Here is a 25,761-nt window from a genome sequence, read left to right as displayed (position 1 = left end):
GAGATTCATTGCTCTCTCCGTCCTATGAGGGGACACACTGACCGTGCTCCTTTCTCCAGCAGTGAAAAATGTAGTAACGCATGCGCTGTGTTTCTGCCCATGGAAGCCCATTACAGACTCAGTGCTGTTTTTTATCAGCTGGTTACATAGGTGCAATTTCTGTCCAGCATGTTCCAAAATGCCAGACTCCCAGAAAGAAAGCAGGTGTTTACCATAAACCACATAGTTTCTACAAACAGTTTAGGCACAGCAAGCCACTCTTACCATTTAGGGACTGGTTAGAGTGCACAGTTCCCAGACATCAGCTAAGGACCAACCTTGCAAGCAGGCCCTTCTAAAGATAACAGCTGCAGGCCTGCAGTGTTAACTCTTTTCTGTACATACTTTTATAAAAAGATGTAGTTTACAAAATAGTGCAAATAATGTGAACCAATGTGTTTAAAATTATTAAATTATATAAATATTATTTTTAGTCACATTTGTATATATCCATACTGCAAAAGTCTGGAAGGATCTATACCAAGCTTGTTAATACTTTGGGTATTTTGTTATCAGGGTACTTTTTCCTTCTGTTTTTTATTTTTATCATTTTATCATTTTTATTTTTTATTTTATCATTTGAATTTTTTATTTATATCAGGTACTATTGATGATACATGTATTCTAGATACATGTATCATCAGAAAAAACGAAGTCTTACTTAAGGGAAAAATGATCTGTTACACAGGTTATCATTCCCATTTTATTGATAGTGAAATGGGGACTCAAGATTTTGGCTTGTCCAAGATCATTCAGCTAGTAAATGAAAGCTGGGATCATTCTTCAAAGGCATCTTGACTGGTAAAAGCTATCTTTGAAAGATTTGAAGGCAGCAGATTGAATAAAATGGATGGTTTGGGGATGTTTCTGTTTAAGGGATGTTTCTGAAGAACATAAGAAACTTTCCTTGGAGGAGGAGACCATGTGGTTACGAATCCGTTCCTTAACACTGAGGCTGATTAGTGGGCTTCCAAGTCTTAATCACCCTGTGGAGCCAAAGAACTCAGAGAAGACTGCTGAGAATGGTGTATCCTCCCGGATTGATATTCTTCGTTTGCTCGTTCAACAGCTGGAGGTAGCCCTGGAGACAGGAAAGCGGTTCATTGAGAAGGAAATTCAGGTATCATCAATAAGTACTTGACATCAGAGCTACAATAATTATATTTATGACTTTCTTTTTAAAAATAGGAGTTTGGGATAGGTGAATAGTAAATAGCATTTTGCCCCAGTTTATGGCATCTATTGGAAAAAGAGGAATATTATAGACTCAGAGGGAATTGCAGAGGCTTCCTCAGTATCTGGACTGGATAGTGAGGAAAAGCAAAATAGCTTCTTTTGTGATGGTAAATTTTTAACAGCTATAAATAAATTAGTACAGCATTTCTCTTTTCACCGTAAAGATTTAGTGATTAGTTTGCTGATTAATGGCTTTTAACTCAGTCACTGAAACAAGTTTTCATCCAGTAGTTACAGTGCCTTGTGATTTAAAGAACATCGTTTTTTCCCTTTCTTTCCAGTATCCTTTTCTTGGTCCTGTACCTACCAGAATGGGTGGATTTTTAAATTCTGGCTGTTCTCATTGTCAGATAAGCTCTTTTTATCTTGTTAATGACATTTATGAGCTGGATACCAATGGTTTAGGTAAGTATGTACTTGCATGTGTGTTTATTGGGTCTTTGTCATTGAAAACTTAGTAAATGCAATTAAATATAACTTCACACATTTGGAAAAATTTGGAGTAGATGGAAGCTGGAAACTATTCAGGAAATGTCTGGTTTAGTATACAAGAGGGTACGTTTATAGGTTACAAAGTAGTGTTTTAGAAGCTTAAGTCCTTTTCCATATTTAAAATCACTTCTTAGGTCCAAAAGTTGAAGAAATTCGTGATTTCTTGAAATACTGTTGGATTTTAGATTGAATTGGATTTTTAAAATGAAGCTCTAAACTTTGTGGAGAAGGTTTTTTTCTAAGCTCTCAACTCAGAGAGAAACACAAACATTTCACAGATCATGCTTCCCCCCCCCCTTTTAAATCATAAAGTTCATAGTTTCTATCATTTAGAGTATTTGAAGCACATAGATTTCAATTCCTTCTATTACCTTTGGCAGAAAGATAATTAACGCTTTTACTTTTGTCCTTCCTTTTCCTTTCCTTCATCTTTTTCTCTGTCTCTCAGTAATGGAATTTTGATGCCTGGGGATCTTAAGAGAAAAGAAAATATCCATGTTCATGAGTTGCTTGCAGGCATTGATCTGGCTTCTTTACCTTACTAAAAATATGAATTGAAAGTTTTTCATTTTTTGTTTTTCAATTTTAGAGGATACAGTGGAGGTCCAGGAGCGAATAGAGAATAGTCTTAAGTCTTTGTTAGAACAATTAAAAGGTAAGTGTTTTTACTGTGGATTCCTGTATCGTATCTGGTTGTCTGGCAATAGCTTAATTTTTTATAGAAACTTGTGGGAGGGTGGGAGGGTTTGAAAATAATAATGCAAACTTTTTGGAATATTTAAAGACTTGTTCTTATTGATGGTTAAGTTTTGATTACAAAAGTAGTAGATATCTATTATAAAATGATATACAATTGGTTATGATCTGCCCCCATTTCCCAGGCCCATTCTCCCAAAGGTGAATACTGTTAACACTTTGGAGTCCATACTCCTAGATACCACCTGAACAGTCATAGATATGCATATGAAAATACATAGTAGTCATTTTTTTTTAACATATGAAAACGTTTTCTGTTTTTAACTTTTTTGTTATCTTGGGTACTTTTCCATGTCAGTTATATACACACACACCACCCATTCATTTTAAAGCTGTATAATATTCTATTAGAAGCATATCAGTGTTCCAATTTTATTTATTTATTCTTCCATCAGTGACAAAACATATTATGTACTTGAGTTATTTCTCATATTTATACCAATGCTGAAATGAATATCTTGGGACACAGTGTGTGGGTACTTAATGTGAGTATTTCCTTGGGATTAAATTCTTAAGAATATAATTATTTGATAAATGGGTACATACATGCATTTTCAATCTGTAAGGGTCTTTCTTTTCAGGAGCCTAAATGGTCTTTTATTTTATTGTCCAAGTGAAGAATGTCTGAAAATTAGAAGATGATCAAGATTATGAGAATAAAACATAGTATTTGTTTTGAAGATGCATTTCTACAATGCACCTTCTTGGTTTTTCAGTCCATAATGGGACAAGTTTTTCTAAATCATTCACTGGAGTCTTAATTTCATTGTACCTATGGCCTATTAGTGAAAAAGTTTAGCTGGTGTTTAGATCTTATAATAAAGGGCACTTTTTATATTTTGAAGAATATGGAGCGGTAGTCAACATGGCTTTTTAATGAGCTTAAAATAGGTATCCTTTGGAGTTTGGTTCTTTGTGGAAAATGAAAAAAAAAACTTTCTGGATTAAGCTTTTATATTTCCTTATTCTTTATTAGATTGTGCATTGTGTTCTTAAAAATAGTATTGAAACTAAAGCTGAATAAAACCATAGAATATTTTTCTGTTTTCAGGTGTCTTCAGTAAATGTAAAGGTGATCTCTTAGAAGTTAAAGACAGTAACTTGAAAACACATCCTACTCTTTTAGAAAATCTAGTCTTCTTTGTTGAGGTATGTTTTTGTTCTTTTTGTGAAAGGTGTGCTTTTTCTTAATGGTATCCAGGATTCATTTTTCAACAGTTAACTGGTAATAGGCACCTTACACCTGCAATTTAACCCCCTGCCCTTGCTTTTGTTAGTTGAAAAGCAGTTTAAATCATTTTCTAAACCAAATCCTTCCAAGAATACCAATAAAATTTTATTCATAATGCTTAGGTAAAACTTCTCAAAATTTGCTTTACTCATTGCTAAGTCACCATATTCATTCCAAATCTAGCTATTTTCTCTTTATTCTCCTTTCCAACTCACTCTTTATTATGCAGCTTAAGTTAATCCCTCCAGTTTGTTTTATTTGTTGTTGTTACTAATTACTGAGATATCCTACCTTATAAAGAAGTCCAGGAGCTGATATAGCAAAACTCCCTCGTCTTTTTTTAGCCAGAGAGAAGAGGAGGAGGATTGTAAACACTCATAATCTATTATCTTTTCTTTTATTTCTGTCACATATTTGTTTACTTTTCTCCCTGTACTAGTCTGTAAGCCTCCTGAAGGTAGTATATACTATGTTCTGGTGACTAGCACATTGTAAGTGCCTAAGAGATACTTAATGAATGAGTAATAACTGGACATATATGTACATGCACACATTGTATTATATTAGAAGACTTGTAAACAGCTAATTTAATACAATGAAGGGCTATGTGCTGATCAACTGAGGACATTTCCCCATATACTCGTATATATAAGTTAAGGTTTGCAGGTGAGATGGTATCTTACCTGGTTGAAGAGGTGTGTGGGGAAAGGCATATTGTAAAGAACCTTTGGATTCCATGCCTAGGAATTTGTACTTTTCACTGAGCAAAAAAGATATGAATAGGTTCCCTACTTCTACAGGGAAATGAAAGAAAACTGGAGTGGAGTGGAGGATAGATTTAGAGCTGAGAGAGCCAGAAAAAGGATAAATAGGCTATCACAGTATTCTGAGCAAATGATAATGAAGGCCTAGAGCAATGTGGTGATTGCAGACATTAGAGAGTAGAGATTCAGGGGAGAAACTGAAGGAGTTTGTGTAAAAGAACTGACAGAATTTCTTTGTTTTGTCCATTTCCCTTAACTTCCTGATAGATATGTTTAGTGTAATCTGTATTGATGCATTTGCAATGTTTCCTCTTTCAGACTATTTCTATTATCCTTTGGGTGTCCAGTTACTGTGAGAGTGTACTACGACCATACAAATTAAATTTACAGAAAAAGAAAAAGAAGAAAAAAGAAACCAGCATTATCATGGTAATAACAGAGAAACTCAAGTAACAATCTGGCCACATGCCACTTTTTCTCACTGTTTTCATACATGTTGTAAGAGTCCTTGGGATCCTATAAGCATTCTTTTTCTCACTGCCCTTTTTTTTTCGTTGAAAAATTATACACCTACAGAAAAGTTGAAAGACTAATATAATAACACCCATAAAGATTCTTATAGAGATTACCACTTGTTAACAATTTCCCACATTTGCTTTACGTTTCTTCACGTTTCTTCTCTCTCGCTCTTTCGTTTGTTGAACCATTTGAAAGAATAGACTTGTGACAATTAACATACCTATATAGAAAAAGGGCAGTTTCCTGCGAAACCACAATACTCAAGAAAATTTCAGTCAAGAAATTTTGTTTTGATACAATAATTTCATCTAATAAAGCCATATTCAGATTTTTCTAGTTATCCTCATTATGTCCTTTATAGCCTTTTTTCAGAATACTAGAATCCCATCAAGGATCTAACAGGGCTTTTAATTGCTTTACCACCTTTAATCTTTTGCGGGGGTGTGGTGCTGGCTGGTACGGAGATCAGAACTGTTGACCTTGATGTTATAACATAGCTCTCTGACCAACTGAGCTAATGGGCCAGCCCTACCCTCCTTTAATCTAGAATGCTTCCTTAACCTTTTGTTTTGTCTTTATTATTTTTTTGGTAGAATGTCCCACAATGTGGATTCAGCTAATTGTTTCCCTAGGTTTGGGCTAAACATAGACGCTGTTTCCTTTTTAGTAAATTAAATCAAGAGGCACTAATGTTGTTGTGTTCTCTTATTGGTGATTTCAGATTTTTTTTTTTTTTTTTTTTTTTCGTGACCGGCGCTCAGCCAGGGAGTGCACCGGTCATTCTTATATAGGATCCGAACCCGCGGCGGGAGCGTCGCCGCGCTGCTAGCGCAGCACGCTACCGAGTGCGCCACGGGCTCAGCCCGTTCAGATTTTATTATAGTCATGTGCCACATAATGTTGTTTTGGTCAGTGACAGCCCACATATACGATGGTGGTCTAATAAGATTATAGGTATATAGTAGGCTATACCATTTAGGTTTGTGTAAGTACACTCTGATATTCCCACAACAATGAAATCACCTAATGACATTTCTCAGAATGCATCCCCATTATTAAGCAACACATGACTGTATTTGATCAAGGAAGTGTCCACTGGATTTCTTCATTGTAAAGGTACCTTTTCCCCTCTGCATTAGTCTGTAAAATAGAGCTGTCCCACCCCCATTCATATATATATTTGAATGTGTAAAAGTATATATGTATTTTTCATGTATTTGAGTATCACTATAGACTCATTCTTTTTTAAATTCACTCTATTATGATCCATTATCATCATTTCCTTTTGTATGTACAAATTGTCCCACATTTGATTAGCCCCTTTAATGTGGCCTCTGTCCTTTAACATGTCCTCGTCAGTTTTTGAGCCCTTACTTTCTGGAACAGTAAAAATACTGAGTACTTTGTGTTTTCTTACTCAGCTGAAATCATTTAATCAAGAGCCCTGGTTCCTTTATGGCGAATGGTATTTTTTTTTTTTTTAAGATGACCGGTAAGGGGATCTTAACCCTTGACTTGGTGTTGTGAGCACCACGCTCAGCCAGTGAGCGAACCGGCCATCTGTATATGGGATCCGAACCCGGGGCCTTGGTGTTCTCAGCACCACACTCTCCCGAGTGAGCCACGGGCCGGCCCCCGCGAATGGTATTTTTAAACCAAGGTCTAGATGTTATATGCTCATTGCTATTGGAGTTTCATTGCTTCTAGTTTATTATAGTGGAGAGACCTAGGCAATGTATTTACACAACACACACTCAGGTTTTTTTTTTTTTTTTTTTTTTTGGCTGCTGGCCTATATGGGGATCTGAACCCTTGACCTTGGTGTTATAACACCGCATTCTAACCAACTGAGCTAACTGGCCAGCCTGATGCTCAGTTTTTACATAACGAATTCTTACTGATACCTCCAGTTTCAATCTCACATCAGTGTTCTTTCTGCTCTTTCCTTTATTCCCTATTCCCTATTTGTAGCTTCCTTTTCCCAGAGTGAGAACCCTGGTTCCCAACAGCATAAGTGTATTTATTCATTTGCTGTTATACAATACTAAATAGTTTTAGGAATTAGTATATCAGTTCCACTAGTAGTTCCAATAAAAAATCTACTAAATAAAGTTGAAATTTGCTGCAGTTCTTTTTTTGTTCTTAGACTATGTTCCAGTGAATGTAGACAATTGAAGTACTCTAAAAGCACTGGAATTAAAAACAGATTATATTATTAATGTGTTGTAAAGTTCTCCCGTTTTGGTTTGTATTCAACTTTAGGCCCCCCACCCTCCATATTTTTGAAAGTGGAAAACATTAACATAATTTTTATCCTTTTCACAGCCCATGACATGCTGTTTTATTAATGTTTGAGTTTATACCATCATTATTAACAGAGGTTTTTTGTTTTGGTGGCTGACCAGTACAGGGATCCGAACCCTTGTCCTTGGTGTTCTAACAATTAATGGAGATTTTTGTTTACTGTAGCAATAAGACTGTCATTTGAAAATGTTGATGGTTTTAGTAGTAAAAATGACTTCCTGAACAATTCAGTAACAATTCAGGAATTCTTTAGATTAGACATTGTGCTTGGTATTCAAAAACAAGGGGTACTTAGATTTGAATGAGGGACTAAATGAGGGTGCCTTTCTTCCTTCACCGTAATTTAACAAAAAACAACAAAAACGATAATTTAACGGATCATGAGTGCAAAGTTTGAAAGTGTAGATCAGAGTTGCTTTGTTGCTGTCTCTTCTAATGAAACCTACAGTCTCAGAACTGTTCAAATAGCTTGTTGGATTTAGATTTTGTGATGTTTTTGTTGTTTTTCTGATTTCTAAAATTGAGAATGGTTTTCCTTTTTTTGATTATCAAAGTAACGCATAAAGTATGAGTAAAGTGAAGATCACACGTATTCCCATCAACCAGTGATGCTGCTGCTGACGTTTTAGTTGTAAACAAACTAGGATCATGCTGTATCAGAGGTTCTGCAACTTGCCTATTTTTCGTTTGTTTATTTTCACATTATAGAGTATCTTGGACATCTTTTTACATCAGTAAATGTAGATATATCTCTTACTTTTATTGGTTATATACCATCTTACTGTATTAATATGCCATAATTTCTATTGATGAATATTTGGTTGGTTCTAATTTTTTGAATATTATAAATAGTGCTGCTATTAAAATATGGACAAATTCATAAAGACGAATTTATAATATGATTTCCTTAGGATAGCTCTAAGATCTGAAATTAACTGTATCTGTACATTTTTACATTCCCCCAAAGAGTGTTGAGTGTTTGTATCCTTAATCATCTGATTGGCAAATATTGATATGCCCTTTTTCTAATTTGCAGTTTCTCAAATTTTTATGTTGAACCTTCAAAGAATACTTCTTGAGTGAAATGCTAACCTTACCAGTTTATTGGCTAGGCTTTTTATATTTATGCTTTTTTAGTTGAATCATTGGTTTCTTGGATTTCTTTGATATATTTTCTGTTCCTGCCTTTGCCCAAGTTTCCTATTGTGGTAGTAATATTTTTTCTGTTGATATATTTTAAGCTATTGGGGTTCTTAACATAATAATGTTGCTAATCCTCTATCATACATGATGCAGGATTTTTATTTTCAGTTTGTTAGTCATCTTTCAACTTGCGTGATTTTTTTTGTCTAGTAATTTTTTAAAACGCAAGATAATCTTTTTAATGTTTTCTACCTTAATGTCATGGTTAGAAAGACCTTTTTAACTTATGATTGCTTGTTTCCTAAATTTTCTTCTGGTACTCTGATGGATTTTTTTTACATTTAAGTAGTTAATCTATCTGAAATTTACTTTGATATTTATTTATTGTTTATTTGTATTTACAAATGTCTGGGTAGTTATCCCAGTACCATTCAGCCACTTGAAACCTTTGTTTTGAAATGCCACCATTTAAATTCCCTTATATCTTTCAGTCTATCTTTGGACTTGTTTCCTTTCACTCTTTGTTAATTTACTTATATAACAGTACTACTGGTTTTCATGGAACTTCAAAATACATTCTGATATCTTAGGGCAAGTTCCCCTTCACTACTCTTTTTCAGAATTTTCTTCGTTCTTGTCACCCACTAGTTTTAACACCAGAAATTAAAATATTTTGTTTCTGTCTCTATTAGCATTATAGGAAATCCCAAAGACATAAAGAGAGGAAAATAAAGTCTTGGTTCCTCTTGTTCTCTTTAGTGTTCCAGGAGATTCCCAGCCGTAAGTTGAGTAATGACCAACTAAAATATTTTCTATTGGTTTCTCATCTCTAGTTCCCAGAGTGAAATAAAACCTCATTTAAAAAAATGTTTGTCATTGTTGAGTTAGCAGTTATCTGGTGATAATTAAATTTATCTTGGTTCGAGACTGTCTTAATATCCAAAACTGTATCCATCTCTGTTGTTAATAGCATTAAGCACTGCTATAGTATGAAATTAGTATAGTCTATGTGATGTAAGTATGGAAAATATGTTTAATAATCTTTCAACTCTTTTTTAATCTTTTCCCCAGCCACCTGTCTTTACCAGTTTCCAAGACTATGTTACTGGGCTTCAGACTTTAATTTCCAATGTTGTGGATCATATTAAAGGGCTTGAAACACATCTAATTGCACTTACACTTGAAGGACTTATTTTAGAAGACACTTCTCTCTCACCGGTAAGAGACCGCAAGATATCAGCAATGTTACGTATATAATAAAGTGTTCTTATCTTAATCACAAGGACAAGTTACTTTTCAATTCATCATTCTCTATTTATAAAACTTGTGATTAGAAGGTAGCTGGCAGTAGTTTTTTGTTGTGTGGCAATGGTAGTGATCATTTTCTCCCCGTACACTCCCTCTTCTTTCTATACATTTTTGGGGTTGTTTTTTTTACTCTGCAAACTAATGGCAGTATGATGAATTGATTCCCTGTTTTAAGCACCAGAGGGAACTAGCCATTCTTTTGAGATCCAAGGACAATCTCCTTGAGTAAGAATTTATCTGCTGACGAATTGAGTTGTCTGGCTTCCTTGCCGCAGCAGCAGTTATCACCTGAAAAAGGAGAGAGAGATGCTGGACGTCAGAAATAATTATGTCAGTAATACATAGGCTCTGGTGAGTAGTTCACCAGAAAGAATTCACCAGCCTGGAGTAGGTTTAGGATTTTGGTAGGGGCCAGAAGGGCAGTGGTGGAATCATGTGTTTATAGCCAGTTGCTCCAGTTATCTTAAGATCACTTTTATCTTAAGAGAATGCTTCCCTCTGGTAGTCTGTTTGATCTAAACCTCCGCTGATGAGGGAACTCATCCAGTAATCTGAGTGCAGCTATCACCCTAGCTCTAGACCTTCCTAGGGAATGAATGGAATCTTGCTTGGCACACCAGCCTTAAAAGATTGTAGGCCTCTCTTTTGTTAAGTTTAAACATTTTAGAGCTTTGATCAAGGTGCTTACTGTGGGAAAGGGCTCAGATCATTTAACATTAACAAAGACTGATTAAAGAAGCCAGAGTTCATTTTCAGTATTATAGAGGTTATCCTTAACTTTGTAATATACTCTTGGTTTTTCAAGCCGTGGCTCTGTCATTATCTTTTGACCTTGGGAAGGTTACTTAACCCCCTGAGCATCAATTTCTTTATCTGTAAATGGAGATGTTAATAATACGTACTTCATAGGATAATAGTGAGGATTAAACAAAGCAGTAATTGGCCTTATATTGCCTACTTTTGTTAAGGTTGTGATATGTAGAGTATACTGAGTAGTACCAGCCACCAAATACAGGATTCTTATAGTGCTGGGTACTTGTCTTTTGGGTAAAAAAGAGCTCTTCAATTCAGATTCCATTAGTTTTGTCTTTTTTTCCTTCCTTTCTTTCTAAACTTGAAACACTGTAAATAAGGCCTCTGGACTCTGACCTCTAATCCTGGTCCCCTTTTCCACCTCCCATGGGGTATGCAACTAAAACTGCTTGTGTGTTGAGACTTGTGTATTCCTACTCATAGAAAAAATACAAAGTATTATTGTGTTAGTTCGTACTTTTTAAAAAGTAAGTGATATAGTCTATTCTGCAGCTTGGCTTTTTCTTCCCTCAACCTTTCATTCAAGAGATCTGTTCAGGCTAACGCATAGGGATCAATCTTGTTCACTAAACAGCTGTTTATTAAACAGTTCATTAAACATTCAAAATATTAATGCACCACAGTCATTTGACATTTTTGGTTGTTTCTTTATATTTGCTTTTGCAGTAGTACTGAATGAAATTTATTTGTACATACCTTCCTATGCACATTTGTATTTCTAAGGTGGATTAAGTCTGTCTGTAGGAGTAGTATTGTTAGGTCAGAAGTTGTGCTCACTTGGTTTCTTATGTAGTTCTGGGCTTTGGAACACTGCCAACTTCATATAAACCAATTTTTAGCCAACCTCTTTTCTGTGTTTGAACACTCCATCCCCTTTATTTTTTGTGGTCTACACTACAGCAAATATGTACCAGCAAATATTTAACTCATATATTTGAGGCTTAGGAAAGTTCTGGTCATCTTTTATTGTTTGGTGTCTTGAACCTATCGACTTTGTAAATATAGAGGGAGACTTGTCAGTATTGTAACTGGAAAAGATGGAGTTGGTAAAGTTGATGCCTTTAAAATTTGGCTATGATGATGTCCAAATTAATAATAAATTCCTACTTTTTCTTTTCTGATAAAAACAAATAATGAGGAACCTCAAATTTTCCACTTTGTACAACTTTTATAACAAAATAGTAGTGATTTTATGTCCAAACTAAGTAGTAATTTTCTACTTTTTTTCTTGATTAAATACTAATAATCAGAAATCTCAGTTTTCTGGGCTGGCCAGTTAGCTCAGGTGGTTAGAGCACAGCATTGTAATACCAAGGTAATGGGTTCCGATCACCAAACAGGCCAGCCGCCAAAAAAAAAAAAAAAGAAAAAAAGAAATCTCAGTTTTCCTATTTTATATAATTTATAACAAAGGATCCTTGAAAGAATAATGATGGTAAAGCAACAAGGTCTCAGTGAAAAATCACATGGAAAAATATACATCTGTGATAAGCTTTTAGCCTTCTTTGTGTATTTTATGAAATCGAAAGTGACCCACTGTTCTGATGGAGCTTGCAATGAGACCAAAGATAATGGTAGTTTTAACTTTTACTTGAGGAATTGTAATCTGGGTGAATGATTTTTGAGCAAGACCATTTATTCTTGTTTCCTCCTTTGTAGGAAGAGAGAAAATTTTCAAAGACTGTGCAAGGGAAGGTGCAGAGCAGTTATCTGCACTCACTTCTGGAAGTGGGGGAGCTGCTGAAAAAAAGACTTGAGACCACAAAGAAACTAAAAATTTAAGCAAGTAAGAACCACAGACACTGATGATTCTCCAACAGAAAATAACACCATCTTCCCAGGCAAAAGCAACATCTGGTTGACCATCACTTTAATCCAGAACTTCCTCATAAAATGCATGAAGGACTTTGATTGTGAATTAATTTTTTTAGGTATTAAATATATACAATGGATTAAATTATTGTATATAACCAGAAGCAGGACCCTCATCTGGGTTTGACCATTTTATACATGTTAATATGCATATGGCAGCAACAAGATAACCCCACTTTTCTTCCTTCCCATCACCAGAAACACCTGGAGAGGGGGGTTTCTATAAAAGCAGCAATAGAAATTGAGCATAAAGCATTGACCTCAGAGCAGCTGATTGGCCCTTCTGTTATAGCAGTGGAAGTTGTGGTCTCGTTCTTGAGCCTTAGGAAGCAGAAAGAAGGAAGTAGAGGGGGAGTGTGACTGGAAGCAGGCCCTTTCCACAGCAACAGGTTAGTTTTTTTGAGGATTCCTCAGCTGCTTGGCTACCACAGAACCCAAGGCCTTAGATGGGATTTGGCATAAGTTCCTGCCGCTGAAGGGCACCATTCAGATGACCACAGTTATTCATTTTTTTTGGCTTAATAGACCTGATAGCAAAGACATCCCCATCATAGTCCTATGAGAGTTAAATCTCAGATAGGGAGGCAAGGAAAGCTCTGTTAATTTATAGCAATTTAGAGTGGAAAACAATGCAGACCACTTAATAAGCCTGCTGAGGACTAGCTTATTGTCTTTCAACCATTTGGGAAGGATGGGAATCACTGTTTTAAAGAAGAGAGGTGCACATAATTTATACAGGCAAGTCTGATACTTATTTTATTGGTTTACTTTAGTATTTTTAAATGGGGAGTTTGGGAAAGAAGGAATGTATATTATGGATTTAACCTAGGTTTTAAGTTTTAGGCTGGCAAAAAAAAATGTTATCCAATGGGTTCAGTCTACTTTTTTCAAACTTGAGAGTTACACCAGGATGGTGTTTACTTTGTTTACCTGGAGGGACCCCAAGACTATAGTGTCAGAGGTTGGTCTGATAATAGATAAAAATTGCTCTTGAAAATGTTATACAATTTATACAGTTTCTTTAATAGCTTTTTTGTGTTTGAATCTTTGCTTCTGTTTGTGGTCTTTGTTACCTAAATACAGTTAAAGTTAATAATTCTGTAGGAGTAAAGAAATGAATTTGTTGAGGAAACTCAAGCATCTGATGGAGCATTAGTCTTGAAGATGTTTATGGTCCTTTGCAGTGCACTGCTCCAGTGAAATGTGATACTTTTTTCTTTTAAAAGCAGCCAGAAGAGAGCTGGGAAAATCTCTGTATGCAAAGCAATTGCATTTTGTCCCCTCATCTTGACTTTCTTAGACTCACAATTTGATATGGTGATTAGTTACTGTTTAAACTTCCAAGGAAATTTTTTAAAATTACTACCTGTCCAAAATAAGACTTGTTGGGCCGGCCCGTGGCTCACTCAGGAGAGTGTGGTGCTGATAACACCAAGGCCGCGGGTTCTGATCCCATATAGAGATAACCAGTTAGCTCACTGGGTGAGCATGGTGCTGACAACACCAAGTCAAGGGTTAAGATCCCCTTACCGGCCATCTTTTTAAAAAATAAAAATAAAATAAGACTTGTTGGAAATCGTAGTCCATCAAGTAATTTCAAAAAAGTTATTTTTGTTATAAATTGGTAGCCACAACTCACATACCACATCCCAATAGGAAGAACTGTCTTGAGCAAGATGAACAGAAAATTCTGATTAATTCTGAATCTCATTTAATGATAACATATTATTACACAAAACTATGGCCTATTTTAGACGGAACTTTGTGTGTATGCAGGAGGGTGGTATGTATGTATGGCATGTGTTCTTGAAATGTTTCTTTGAATATTCAAAAAAGTACTGTGCATAAAAATGCTCCTTGAAACAAGTCTATCAACTGGCTATGATCAGTCTAACATAGGTATGCTCAACAGGCTGGCCTTTGTCCTCAGGGACAGTGTGAGTCTAGTGGTCTACCTAACCATTCTCCTGCCTGGGGCTATCTGGGACCTCTACTGGTTTTAATGACAAATAATGGACATTGAGGTTATGCTTCCTTTATTACTTGTTGATTTTCCTACTAAATGTAGCATTTCAGTTAGATCCAACTCTCACATTTTGAGATAATTGTAAAAAGAATGAAATTATGCAGAAATGGCCAATATCTTTTATTGATCTGTTCTTTTGGAAACTGTCATGCACTATAAATTGTGTACAGTTAAAAAAATATATATATATATATATTCTTACATGAGTAAAAAGCACCCTCTCCCAGCAATCGTATGTCATTGGTATTTGAAGAGAATTTCCAAATAACCCATTGCTGCTGCTGCTGTTTTTGGTTTGTATGGGTTTTTTTGTTGTTTTTGTGTGATAAATTGATAATTTAAAAAAAAAAAAAAAGGAAAGGAGAAAAAACGCGACTACTGTTTACAGACTGAAAAATTATTTCTTTTTATACTACTGAGATCCTAAGTTAAGACTCTCCAAAGCAAATATTTGGTTTAAATCATTTATCTGATGTGGATAAAAGGTAGAGAAATTTTTAGTGTTCTCCACATAATGGAAAATGTACAAATGCCTAGTTGTGTTGCCCATCAGTTTTGTATATTTTCATAATTCTAATTGTTCAAAATTGCATTATATTTTGCAATCACTATGTTCAATCTGGATTTGTCTTTCATTTTAACTTTTAATATAAAAAGGGGTTTCAATGTATTTACAGGCTTGTTATTGAAACTCTTATTTGATGTGATTTATTAATATGGGAAGTATATATTCTTCCTTCAGAATTAAGTGAAGCATAGCAAATCTACTTTAGACTGGATGGGTTAATTTATATAAACACTTTCATTTTAAGTTGGCATTTCTGCCTGGTGCATTTTTGTTCAGATTCTTACAAGCCATAACCTTCTAAATGGTATAATTTATCCCAATTTTGTATTGAGTGCTGTATCCCCAGAAAAAATTTTAATATTTAAAATTTTTATTCCAAGGAAGGCCACCAGTCTTTTTGGTTTAAAAGAAGTACCTTCCATACTTGGCATTTATTAATTCAACATAAATGTATTGACCACTTATTTACCATGTGTCAGATTCCATTTTAGGCTCTGTTGATACAACGGTAAATGAGACCCCATACCCTAGTTAGTGGCTGTGAGGTGGGGAAGAGGCAATAAAAATAAATATTAGTTTGTAATTAAGTCCTGTTCAGTCAGTGATAGAATGTCTACAGGGTTACATCAGACTGGGGCATGAGAAAACCTCTTGGGTGATGACAACCTGACCAGAATGATGAAAAGTCAAGGAAAAAGGAACCCAAGTGTAAAGGTCCCCAAGTCAAGAAACTGCTGAGCATGTTTGAGTAACTGAAATAAGGCTCAAGTGACCTGGACTTAATGAAAGGATTGGAAAGGGGTACGGATTGAGATGGAAAGTAGAGTAGGGATCAGATCAGTCAGGGTTTCAGGCAGGCTCATGACATGATTTATATCAAGGGTACTCAAACCACAAGCTGAGATTCAAAATTTATTTGGGCACATTGACAACAGTGGAAATAGGAGCTATTTGTTTTCTCCTCGTTTCCTTTCTGTTCTGTAATATTAAGTCCCCTTATGAGCCCTACAGAGTCAGTTTTTGCCTGCTTTTTCAGTTACGAATTGACTCCATCCAACGTTCTTTTCCTTTAACAAAGGCTGTGTGTACTTGGATATACCTCACTGCCATTAACTTTCCCCAAAAGATGGGCTCAGGTTTATACTTCATGTTTCCCATTTTTTTAGATGCTGTAGTTGTCTCAATGCAGACATGTATTTCATAGTGATGAGTGGAGCTACCACGAGCCAAATGCTTGCACAAAATTTCTGTGGGGTTCCTACACAGCCGTTTATGCTTTACACCTTTTTTGCAACCTCTAGCTTCCATGAAGCCCATTAGACATGGGTCCCAGATAACATATTACTTGACATGTGATAAAAGTAGTTTTTGCAGATAAGGCTACTGTAAAGGTAGGGATGCAAATTTCCTGCTTAAGATTCTTAGTTCTCTGTGAATAATCTTCCCTGATGTGATTCTTATGCCAACAAGGACTATTTGTAAATTAAAATTACTCTTGGCACCATTTGAAATATGTTCTTTAGAACAAAATTGTTCATGTTGGTTCCAGCATCTGCTTTGCTTCAGGTTATTAGCAAATTCCCTTAAAATTGTATATACTTGTTTGATTCTGGGATGCCAGTCCACAACCTTCTTTACAGTCTGAAGAGCTGCTCGAGCCACATCATTTTTCTTTTTCTTGGCAGCTGGCCGGTACGGGGACCCTAACCCATGACCGTGGTGTTAGAAGACTGAGCTCTAACCAACTGAGCTAACCGGCCAGCCCTGAGCTACAATATTAACTTATTAGTTGCTAAGAAGAGGGAGGGAATCCATTTGACTTAAGTGTCAGGGAAGACTGAATTTTATGTGGCGTATGCATATCACTTCATATTCTAAACTAGAAACAGAGGGCCCATCTTTAATGAAAAATACTTGATAACAAAGGGCTGCTGACATAATAATCTAGTCCTGCCCCAAAGCTCATGTTTCTTTAACTGAGTACCCTGGTTATAAATAATGATGCCCAGCCTGAACCCATCTAATGATGTACCCATGGATGTACTGCTTTCTCTTTTCTCATCCCTTTTACAATTGAGAATCAAGGTTAGACCACATTCAGGGGCTGGCTTGTTAGCTCAGTTGGTTAGCACACCACCTTAAAACACCGAGGTCAGGAGTTCAGATCACTGGCCAGCCACCCAAAAAAAAAAAAAAAAAAAAAAAAAAGACCACATTCAGGGACTGTGGATGTATTTAGTTTTAGAGTCCCTTCCCTGTCATTTGTCTTCTTACTCTAATTTCCATAAAATAGTGCATACTTTGTTCCTTAGAAGCAATCCTATTAAGATATATGGAAAAATTTAGAACAGCTTATGCAAGTTTACCAGTAAGAAGCATCTAAAAATATCTTCCAAAAGTTTCAATAAGAATTGAAATAATGAGAAAGGGACATGTTGAAATTATTACTTAATACATACAATGTAATTATATTCTCTCATATGTACAATACATACGATGTTTAGATCTAAACATCTTTTATCTAGTTGGTTTGAATTGTTAGCCTAAGCTTCCACAATTTTTTGTTCCATCTACTTCAACATGTAAATTTTCCTCATTTAATTTCCAGCCACTCTTTAAATACCAATCTGGCTGAAATGGAAGCAGAAAAACACAAAAGAACGATTCAAGGTTTTATTTCCCAATTCCACTCAAACTTCCTTGTATGTGTGCAGTTAGACATATTTCAGGAGCTGTGGTTTGATATTTTCAAACAGTTAAATATGAAAGTGGGGCTGTTATGAAGCTTACCACTGCAAATAACTGCTCACCACTCCTGACAGAAGATTTGGAAGTCAGTACAATGCTCACTCTGCCTTTTAAAAGTTGGTGTCTACCAGGTAACCAACAGTGACAAAATGACTTAAATGGAAAATATCTTTTTTAAAAACTTTCAAATTGGACTGAATTATAACATTTAGGTGTCTAAATCCAACTCTAAAAACAGATTATATCAGTAAAACTAAGAATTTGCTATACCTATGTTATAGAGCATGGAAAATAATTACACTGTGGTTCATCAACATTGCTACTGAGTTTGAAGGACAAGAAAATGGGTACCACCCACATTTTACTACTCATAATCAATCCACATGAGTCTGAACATCAGTGAAAAACAAAGGTATGCCTTGAGCTGGGATTTGTTACCCTGGTAGAGTCAAGTCCATACCTGCTTAGATTCAGAAGTAAATTCAAAGAGGAGGAAAATAAGTCATAGGCCAAACTATAATTTGAAAAAGAAAACCAAATGGCTTCAGATCCACTTAACCAAAACACCGAAACTTTAATTGATCAGAATTACACCTTTCAAGGACCTGGGCAGTACACTCCTCTTTATAGCACCTGTTCCTTCTAAGGGGGCATTTCACTGGCCATCTGAGTAAGTGCTTCAGCTTGGACCAGCTATAAAGATGTTTTAAGCATGGTCATATCAGCATCAATGTCCAGGCATACTCAGGGCTCAGATTTCTGATTTAGTACCACTTTTTCCACCTTCTCCCTATATCTCACAGGATCTCATGGCCAGCAGATAACTCTTCCCTCCCCACCCCCACCAAACCCTGGAAAACCTCAGAATGTCTTTTTACAGCTCCTCCTTCTCGGCTCCCTTCTTCTGGAAGGCAGTCAGGATGTTTAAGCTCTTCTGGAGCTCCTCCTTCTTCCCATCGCTCATCTTATTCTTCTCAATAAGCTTGGTGATCCGGGTCATTTCTGATGCCGGGAAATCCTCACCTTGGTCTAAGATCTTCCCCATGATCTTCAGGTATTGCTCAGCCCACTTCTTCTCCATTTCCTTCACACTCAAGAGATTGTCCTGCCCCCGCTTCAAGAGGGCCTGGCGGGCCTCCACGCCAGAGGCCCTGATGAACTCCCCAGCCAGGGCATCATATGTAGGCAGGCAACCAGGCATACCTAGGTAGACCCCTTGCCCCTTTAGCCAGCGCTGTATGGCTCCAACTTTAACAGTCCCACTATATGGGATCGGGTTCTCAAAGTCCCCATCCCGGAAGAGGTAAAAGATTGGGTAGTTTTCTTTGTCCAGCTTGTATTTCTCACTCAGCTCCATGTTCAGTTTGTCACCATAATCTGTCAACAGAAACCAGATATGAGAACCCAGACCATAAGGAACTCAGGGTAGGAAATTGCTGTGGGGCCTGAGCTAAGGGGAGGAAGAATCTTCTTGGCTGTGTAATGGTTCAAAGTGAGGACTAGCCATACAGACCTTGGTTTGAATTCCTCTTCTGCCACTTCCTAGCCATGTGGCATTAGTCAAGTCATTTAACTTCCCTGAACTTCATTCCAGAGAAAAATGGGATTCTTCTGAATATTTATTATATGCCCACTATATGCCAGATACTGGTCTAGGTCCTGAGATCTAGTTGTGATTAAGAGTATCAAGCTCTCTGATGTCAAGGAGCTCATATTCTTCTAAGGGTGAGAAAAGAGATAATAAATAAACATAAGTGATTAGTGCCAAGATGAAAATAAAACAGGGTGATGTGACTGCTTGGGTAAGAAAGCTAACTTCAGATGGTCATGGAAGGCCTCCCTGTGGAGATGACATCAGCTGAGGGGAATGTCAAGGAGCCAGCCACTTAAGGGTCTGGGAAGAGTGTCTCAGGTGAAAGAACTGCAAGCACTAACACTCTGAGGCAGGACTGAGCTTGGTGTATTTAAGGCTTACAAAGGCCAGTATGGCTGGAGCTGAGAGAGGGGAGCATGTGGCAGGTAACGACTGTAGTCCCTGCAATACAAGGGCTGTTGGGAAGACCCAATGAGGAAATATATACATGAGACTACGCAAAGTTAAGTGCTTAATATGTGGTAGCTGCTGTTAGTATTTGCACTGTCCTTCCTAAAGGACATATTGACAATAACAGTCCCCAAGGGCTGATGCTGTGACAACTGGTTTCTTACACCATGCCAAGAAATGTCCAAGACCAACTATTATTACTGGCTAGCAGTGTCAGAAGCCTGGGTATTCCAATCCTTTTTCTGCCACTTAAAAGCTCTGTAATTTTGAGTAAGTTACTCAAAGCATCAGTTTCTTCATTTGAAAAATGGGGATAATAATACCATAATACTTCTTCACAAGATACAGGTAAAACACTTAGCACAGTGGCCTGGCACACAGTAAACATTTGATAAATGTTAGCTATTATTATTATTCTAAAAGCCCCAAGGGAGTTGACTCAAGGTTGGGTCAACTGACCAAACTGCGCTAGAGAGGCGTCCAGCTATCTCCACCCAGGACTAGAACTTACTCTCTACTAAGTTCCCAGCCTACTAAGGAATGGAGGCATCCCAGTTGGGAGGAAGCTGAGACAGGTAAGAGCCCACAGCACCTGGTACTAAGCACCTAGGTGGAGTTGTGGATGAGACACTCCATACTCCATGACCTGAAACAAATCATTTAAGCTCCTTTAGCTTCAGTCTTTCCTCAAGTATAAAATGGAGATAATACGTTTTGCTTCTCAGGCAAGGCTCAAGTGAAGATTAAAAATGCAATGCCTGTGCAGATATTCATACACTATAAATCACTAAAATATTGGCAACTATTTTTATTAAAGTTGTCACTGTGGTTGACAGCTGCTCTTGGGTTAGTGGCAGCACTAGCGCATTTGAGCTAAAGCCAAAACGGAATAGTTTTGGTACAAAAGTTGAAGTGAAGACAGAAAAACTGACTATGATGTCCCCTAGGAGATGTGGCACCCCTTTTGCCCACAGTCCCTTGCAAAGAGAGCTCAATGTTCCCACAGTAAATTTAATGTCAGAAAGGGGTGGAGAGTGAAGGAAGAGGGATTCCCTTCCCTTGATACCTTTTCCCTGAAAAGCTGAGCTGAGGTTCTATGGTCCCAGAATCTACTCAGGCTAAGCTTGATATGGGCACCAGACTCCTTGAGAGGCCACGAAGACATTTACACCGCATTGAGGGTGGCTCAGATGGAAAGGTGCTGGGTATTCCCCAACCAAGTAGGGAAACAATTCCTGGCTTCCTCCCTCTCTGCCCTCCCCAGTCATCCTGGACTTGTCCATACCTGATATCCCCACCTCTGCCACCAAGAGATCATCGCTGGAGGCCGAGTTTTCAGCCAGACGCTTGAACTCATCCTGCTTCTCACCGTAGGGGTACTGGGTGTCGAACTTCACCAAGACGAACTTGCTTTTGGGAATGACCTGAGGGCGTAGAGCTGAGCAAGTGGGGTGTTCCAGAGACCTTTGGGGCTAATTCCCCTTCCCAAGGGGCCCCTGTTTAAGAAACAGAATGGAAACAAGCCCACAGGGAGACGAGCTCTCACAAACTAATATTCATTCATTCACCCACTGATTCATTTAACAATTTATTGAGTGCCTGCTATGTGCTGGGCACCCCATCAGGTGACTGTTCACACTAATCAAAGATATATACAACCCTGTCTAGGATAAACAAAGCTGTAGATGTATTCAGGCCTTCAATAGTGTTACTTTCAATGAGGCTAAGCATCGGCCCCTGTAATGCCCATCATCCCAGGAGGACTTTCTCAGTAAACTTGAATCAGAGATCTGAAAAAAAACTTTCTACAAAGGAGTAGGCACCATGGAGGATGCTATGGCTAGAGATGCCAGAGTTTGAACTCAGCAATTTCAGGGCAGACAGGAAGTTGGTGAGAGGCGAGGGGGGGACAATGTCCTATCCATAAACCACAGTTCCCTATGGCTAGATCTCTGGGTCCTAAACTATCAGGGTCACGTCTTTTTAATTCCAGTAAAATTCAAATAAAATTCAACATATAACCATCTTAAGGTATGAAATTCAATGGGATTTAGTGCATTAACAATGTGCAAACCATCACTACTGTCCAGTTCCAGAACATTTTCATCACTCCCAAAAGAAACCCCATAGCCATTAAGCAGTCACTCCCCAGTCCTCCTCCTCCCAGCCCCAGCAACCACTAATCTGATTTCCATCTCTATGGATTTGTCTATACTGATGGAATCATAAAATATTTGTCCTTTTGTGTCTGCCTTTTTTCACTTAGCATAACGTTTTCAAAGTTTGTCCATGTTGTAGCACAGGTCAGTATTTCATTCCTTTTTATGGTTAAATAAATATTCCACTGAATGGACAGACCACATTTTGTTTATCCATTTATCAGCTGATGGACATTTGGGTTGTTTCCATCTTTTGGCTATTGTGAATAGTGCTGCTACTTTGTTTGAACATCTGTATTCAATTCTCTTGGGTATATACCCAGGAGTGGAACTATGGGGATCATATGGTAAGTTTATGTTTAACTTATTGAAGAACCCAAGGACTTCCTTGATGGTTTCTTCCAATGCCCAAATTTTATCTAACAAGGTCCCTGTGGTCAGTAGAATGGCCTTCCCGTTATCCTACAACTTTTTTCTTTTTCTAATTCAAGTGATCACTACCATCAGTTTTTATCACAGGCAATCACTGTCAATAACTATGTCAAGCTCACATAATTCCAGCTAAGGCAAAGAAACTTAAGTGTTTTTGTTAGTACTTGTCCTTTACTATTTACTGATGTCCATTTGGCTTTAGGTTTTTAAAAATATTTAACACTGCCTAGGAACAAAGGAAGGAGAAGAAGCCACCAGAATAGATCATCTTTAGGTCGTCGCTGGCACCAAAAAGACTAAGCTCTGGGAGTCTAATAGCAGGGAAGACTTAAAATATAAATCAGATCACATCCCTCTGGTCCAACAGGCCTTATTTCAGTTCAACACACTATAAACTCATTCTCACTCAGGGCCTTTTCATTTCACTCTGCTGGCTGGAATGCCCTTTCCCCACTTCTTTCCTTGGTTGTCATTCTATCATTCCTTAAGGCTTGGTTCAAATGTCCCCTCTCCTAATACAGAGGCCTTCTCCAAATAGACCACCCAATATTGCTTTGTTTCCATCATACTCTTATCACATTACCCTGCTGTATTTTCTTCACTGCATTAATCACTCTCTGAAATCCTTACTGGATTATTTTCTGTCCTGTCCATTAGAATGTACATTTATGAGAATAAGGACTTTGTCTGACCTGTTTTCTGCTGTAGCCCAAGTGCCCACCAGTGCCCGGCATGTGGCAGATTCTCTGAAAATATTTGATGAATGAACAGCACTCTATCAGGCTGTAGCAGCAGATGCTACATGTCCAGGAGAAAGGATGTTTTCAAAGCACACTTTCAAAGGGCCTACACTTGCATTATGAAACAAAAATAATCACACAGTGGTCTAACATTGAAATAGAATCGAGAGACCTCCATGTTTTACTTTCACCATTCTTAGCTACCAGGGTAAGGCATGATTCTAAATAGCACACATTTGCATAAGGAATTTTTTTCTTATTTTACTCAGTCTGTATTTAATTGCTTTAGAAATCTCTCTCCTCATCCTTGAGGAATGAGCTCTACAACTACTTATAATCAGGCAACTCGCTTCATCAAAGTAGAAATAAAATTCATTATCCATGCATTCGTTCATTGTAAAAAGTTACTAAGGGTACCAGGCACTGTTCTAAGTGAACACAGTAGTGAACCAAACAGGGTCTCTTTCTGCATGGAGCTAACATTCTAGTGATGATGAAGGGCAAGAAACAAAAAATGATGTTGGAAATCACTGGAAAGCAAAGCACAAAACAAAGCTGCTGGACAAAACACCAGGCAACTCCCCTTTTGTTCAGTGGTGATGGAAGAGGGTGAGATTTGGAGAGAGACTGGAGAAAACATTTGTTCATTCATGTAACCAATTATTTATTGAGTATCTTCTATGTACCAGGTAATGTGCTATGCCGTACAAATGATCAGGAACAAAATAAACAAGGTACTTCATCACAAGCATATAATATTCTAGTGTGAAAGACAGATGATAAAATACACGAAGGGAAAAAATCAGCAATTAGTGTTCTACAGAGAAATAAATAAAACAGGGTAATGTGACTAGCACATTAGAAAGGGAGTGGTAAAAATCGAGGAAGGACTCTTAGGAAGTAACCTTTAACTAACTAAGCCTGAATTGATGAGAAGTATCCAGCCTTTCAAAGATGGAGCAAAGAATGTTTCAGTCACAAGGAAGAGCTAGTGCAAACACTCTAAGGCAGTAACGAGCTAGGAATATTCAAAGAACAGAAGGAACGCCTGAGTGGCCGGAGCAGAAGAGACAAGGGGGAGAATAGTTGGATGAGAGGAGAGGGAAGCAAGGGTCAGATCGTGTAGGACTTAGGCTACTGGGTGGAGGCTCAAGAGTGAAAGCAAGGAGACCAGTAAGGAAGCTATTGTAATGACAGCCCAAACCAGGGTGGTAGTAAAGATGGAGAGGCACCAACTGATTAGGAAATACTGTTAACTTTACGGTGCAAAATTTCCCTTTGATTTACACTTGGTCTGTTAAGTTACCTGATTCCCATGGAGCAGAGTGCAGGAGTGTCACTTTGCAAATAAAGGCCCAAAAAACAGAGAGCTGTGGGGTGTGCTTGACAACCGACCAGCCATACCTACGCTTTTAAATTCTTTAAATTGCCTTGAGTGAGCTACAAATGCCAAGTCCACCACAGGAACGCTTTTGAAAATAGGAAGACTTCAACCACTTGAGACACATTTAGAGCTCCACTTTTTGGTTTCACTTCCCCGAAATGGGTATAAAATAAGAAAAAAACGACTGGCTCTCTCTCAACACTTAGCTTGCCCTAGAGAAAGTTAAAAGCTGCTAGTAGGTGACGACAGTTGCAAGAGAAGGGAATGGTGTTGCATTCAGCATTCAACATTTCCAACCGTCCGTTTACCCAGGCCAGAACGGCGGGGGTGACGGGGGAGGAAGAGGGTAGTGGTTAATTTTATTTATTTTGTTCCCAGACCCAAGATGTTTCCCGCAAGGTGGCTGAATCGAAGTTCATTCTTAACGCTTGCACTTTTCGAGAAGATCCATGATATGCGAACATTGTTTGCATACTGCCAAGCAGACTGAAAATCCATCCTCCGGGAAGAAGGGCGTATTAATGCATGCTAACTCGCTGAGCTCTCCCCGCCAGCCCACGCCCCCTTCCCACAGTCGGGAGCCGGTGGCGTCGACCTAGAACCGTCCTCCGGGTCTCCCACTTGGGACTTGAGGATTGGATCTCGCCTGGCACCGCCCTCTACCCAGAGGTGAAAGGGAGGAATCCAGTTCCCTCGGCTGCATCTTTACAGCACTTTTGCAAAAGAGGAAACAAGTATAAACACTGCAAAGGCAAGGGTGGGTCGGGACCTTGGAGCGTGTATGCCCGTTGGTCATGACACGCCCCCGGCCCAGTGTTCATCAGGCCTATAGGATGGCGGGAAACTCTGGAATCTTCGCCACAGACCACCTCCTGCCAGCCCTCTTTGCCCAACGTCCCCTATCGGTGCGCGATCACCCGGGCGCCCTGGCTGCACCTGCACGCGATGTCCCCCTTCCCCGTTACCTTGTAGAAAGTGACTGTATCCAGGGGAAGGGCGCCCTTGGTGTGCAAGCCGCTGCCGCCATGTGGAGCAGAGAGGAGCAGGAGGCCCAAGAGAAGAGGAAGCAGCGGAGAAAGAGAAGCGGTGCGGGGCACGATGGCCGCCATAATGCCGGATTCTGGGAGCGCGAGGAAGGAAAGTCGTAGGGTAGAACGCCGGGAGTCAGGGGTCACGTGAATAG

The 25,761-nt window shown here is 38.1% G+C and overlaps 2 protein-coding genes across 7 annotated transcripts in view; one reads left to right on the top strand and one right to left on the bottom strand.

Annotated features, from left to right (window-relative positions):
• NAA25 (N-alpha-acetyltransferase 25, NatB auxiliary subunit) overlaps positions 1-15,403 on the top strand; it is a 60,948-nt gene extending 45,545 nt beyond the window's left edge. For all 4 annotated transcript variants that reach the window (XM_063085252.1, XM_063085257.1, XM_063085249.1 and 1 more), the window contains 7 exons: positions 916-1,159; positions 1,557-1,680; positions 2,357-2,422; positions 3,575-3,672; positions 4,837-4,947; positions 9,556-9,702; positions 12,265-15,403. In XM_063085252.1, coding sequence (XP_062941322.1) covers positions 916-1,159; positions 1,557-1,680; positions 2,357-2,422; positions 3,575-3,672; positions 4,837-4,947; positions 9,556-9,702; positions 12,265-12,387 — 913 coding nt within the window. In that variant the 3' untranslated portion in view covers positions 12,388-15,403. The remainder of the gene's footprint in view (positions 1-915; positions 1,160-1,556; positions 1,681-2,356; positions 2,423-3,574; positions 3,673-4,836; positions 4,948-9,555; positions 9,703-12,264) is intronic.
• On the bottom strand, positions 651-25,761 carry ERP29 (endoplasmic reticulum protein 29). Of its 3 annotated transcripts, XM_063085266.1 has the most exons (4): positions 25,544-25,748; positions 21,149-21,287; positions 18,680-19,196; positions 651-1,120 (listed from the first exon to the last, which is right to left on the bottom strand). In XM_063085266.1, the coding sequence occupies exons 1-3, from the start codon at positions 25,685-25,687 to the stop codon at positions 18,694-18,696; spliced, it is 786 nt and encodes a 261-aa protein (XP_062941336.1). In that variant the 5' UTR covers positions 25,688-25,748; the 3' UTR covers positions 651-1,120; positions 18,680-18,693. The 3 variants fall into 3 exon arrangements, with proteins under 3 accessions (XP_062941336.1, XP_062941334.1, XP_062941337.1); XM_063085264.1 differs by lacking the exon at positions 651-1,120 and having other exon boundaries at positions 18,369-19,196; XM_063085267.1 differs by lacking the exons at positions 651-1,120; positions 21,149-21,287 and having other exon boundaries at positions 19,082-19,196; positions 25,544-25,761.

This window comes from Cynocephalus volans, chromosome 2 (assembly GCF_027409185.1).
Source record: "Cynocephalus volans isolate mCynVol1 chromosome 2, mCynVol1.pri, whole genome shotgun sequence".
Lineage (NCBI taxonomy): Eukaryota > Metazoa > Chordata > Mammalia > Dermoptera > Cynocephalidae > Cynocephalus > Cynocephalus volans.
This window is presented reverse-complemented; position numbering and strand designations above follow the sequence as displayed.

Excerpts from the sequence above, each read along its gene's own strand:
- ERP29 (XM_063085266.1), bottom strand. The coding sequence starts at position 25,687 with ATGGCGGCCATCGTGCCCCGCACCGCTTCTCTTTCTCCGCTGCTTCCT. Across the intron at positions 21,288-25,543 it reads ATACAGTCACTTTCTACAAG|GTCATTCCCAAAAGCAAGTT; the intron begins GTAACGGGGAAG and ends CTACGCCCTCAG. Across the intron at positions 19,197-21,148 it reads GGCAGAGGTGGGGATATCAG|ATTATGGTGACAAACTGAAC; the intron begins GTATGGACAAGT and ends TTCTGTTGACAG.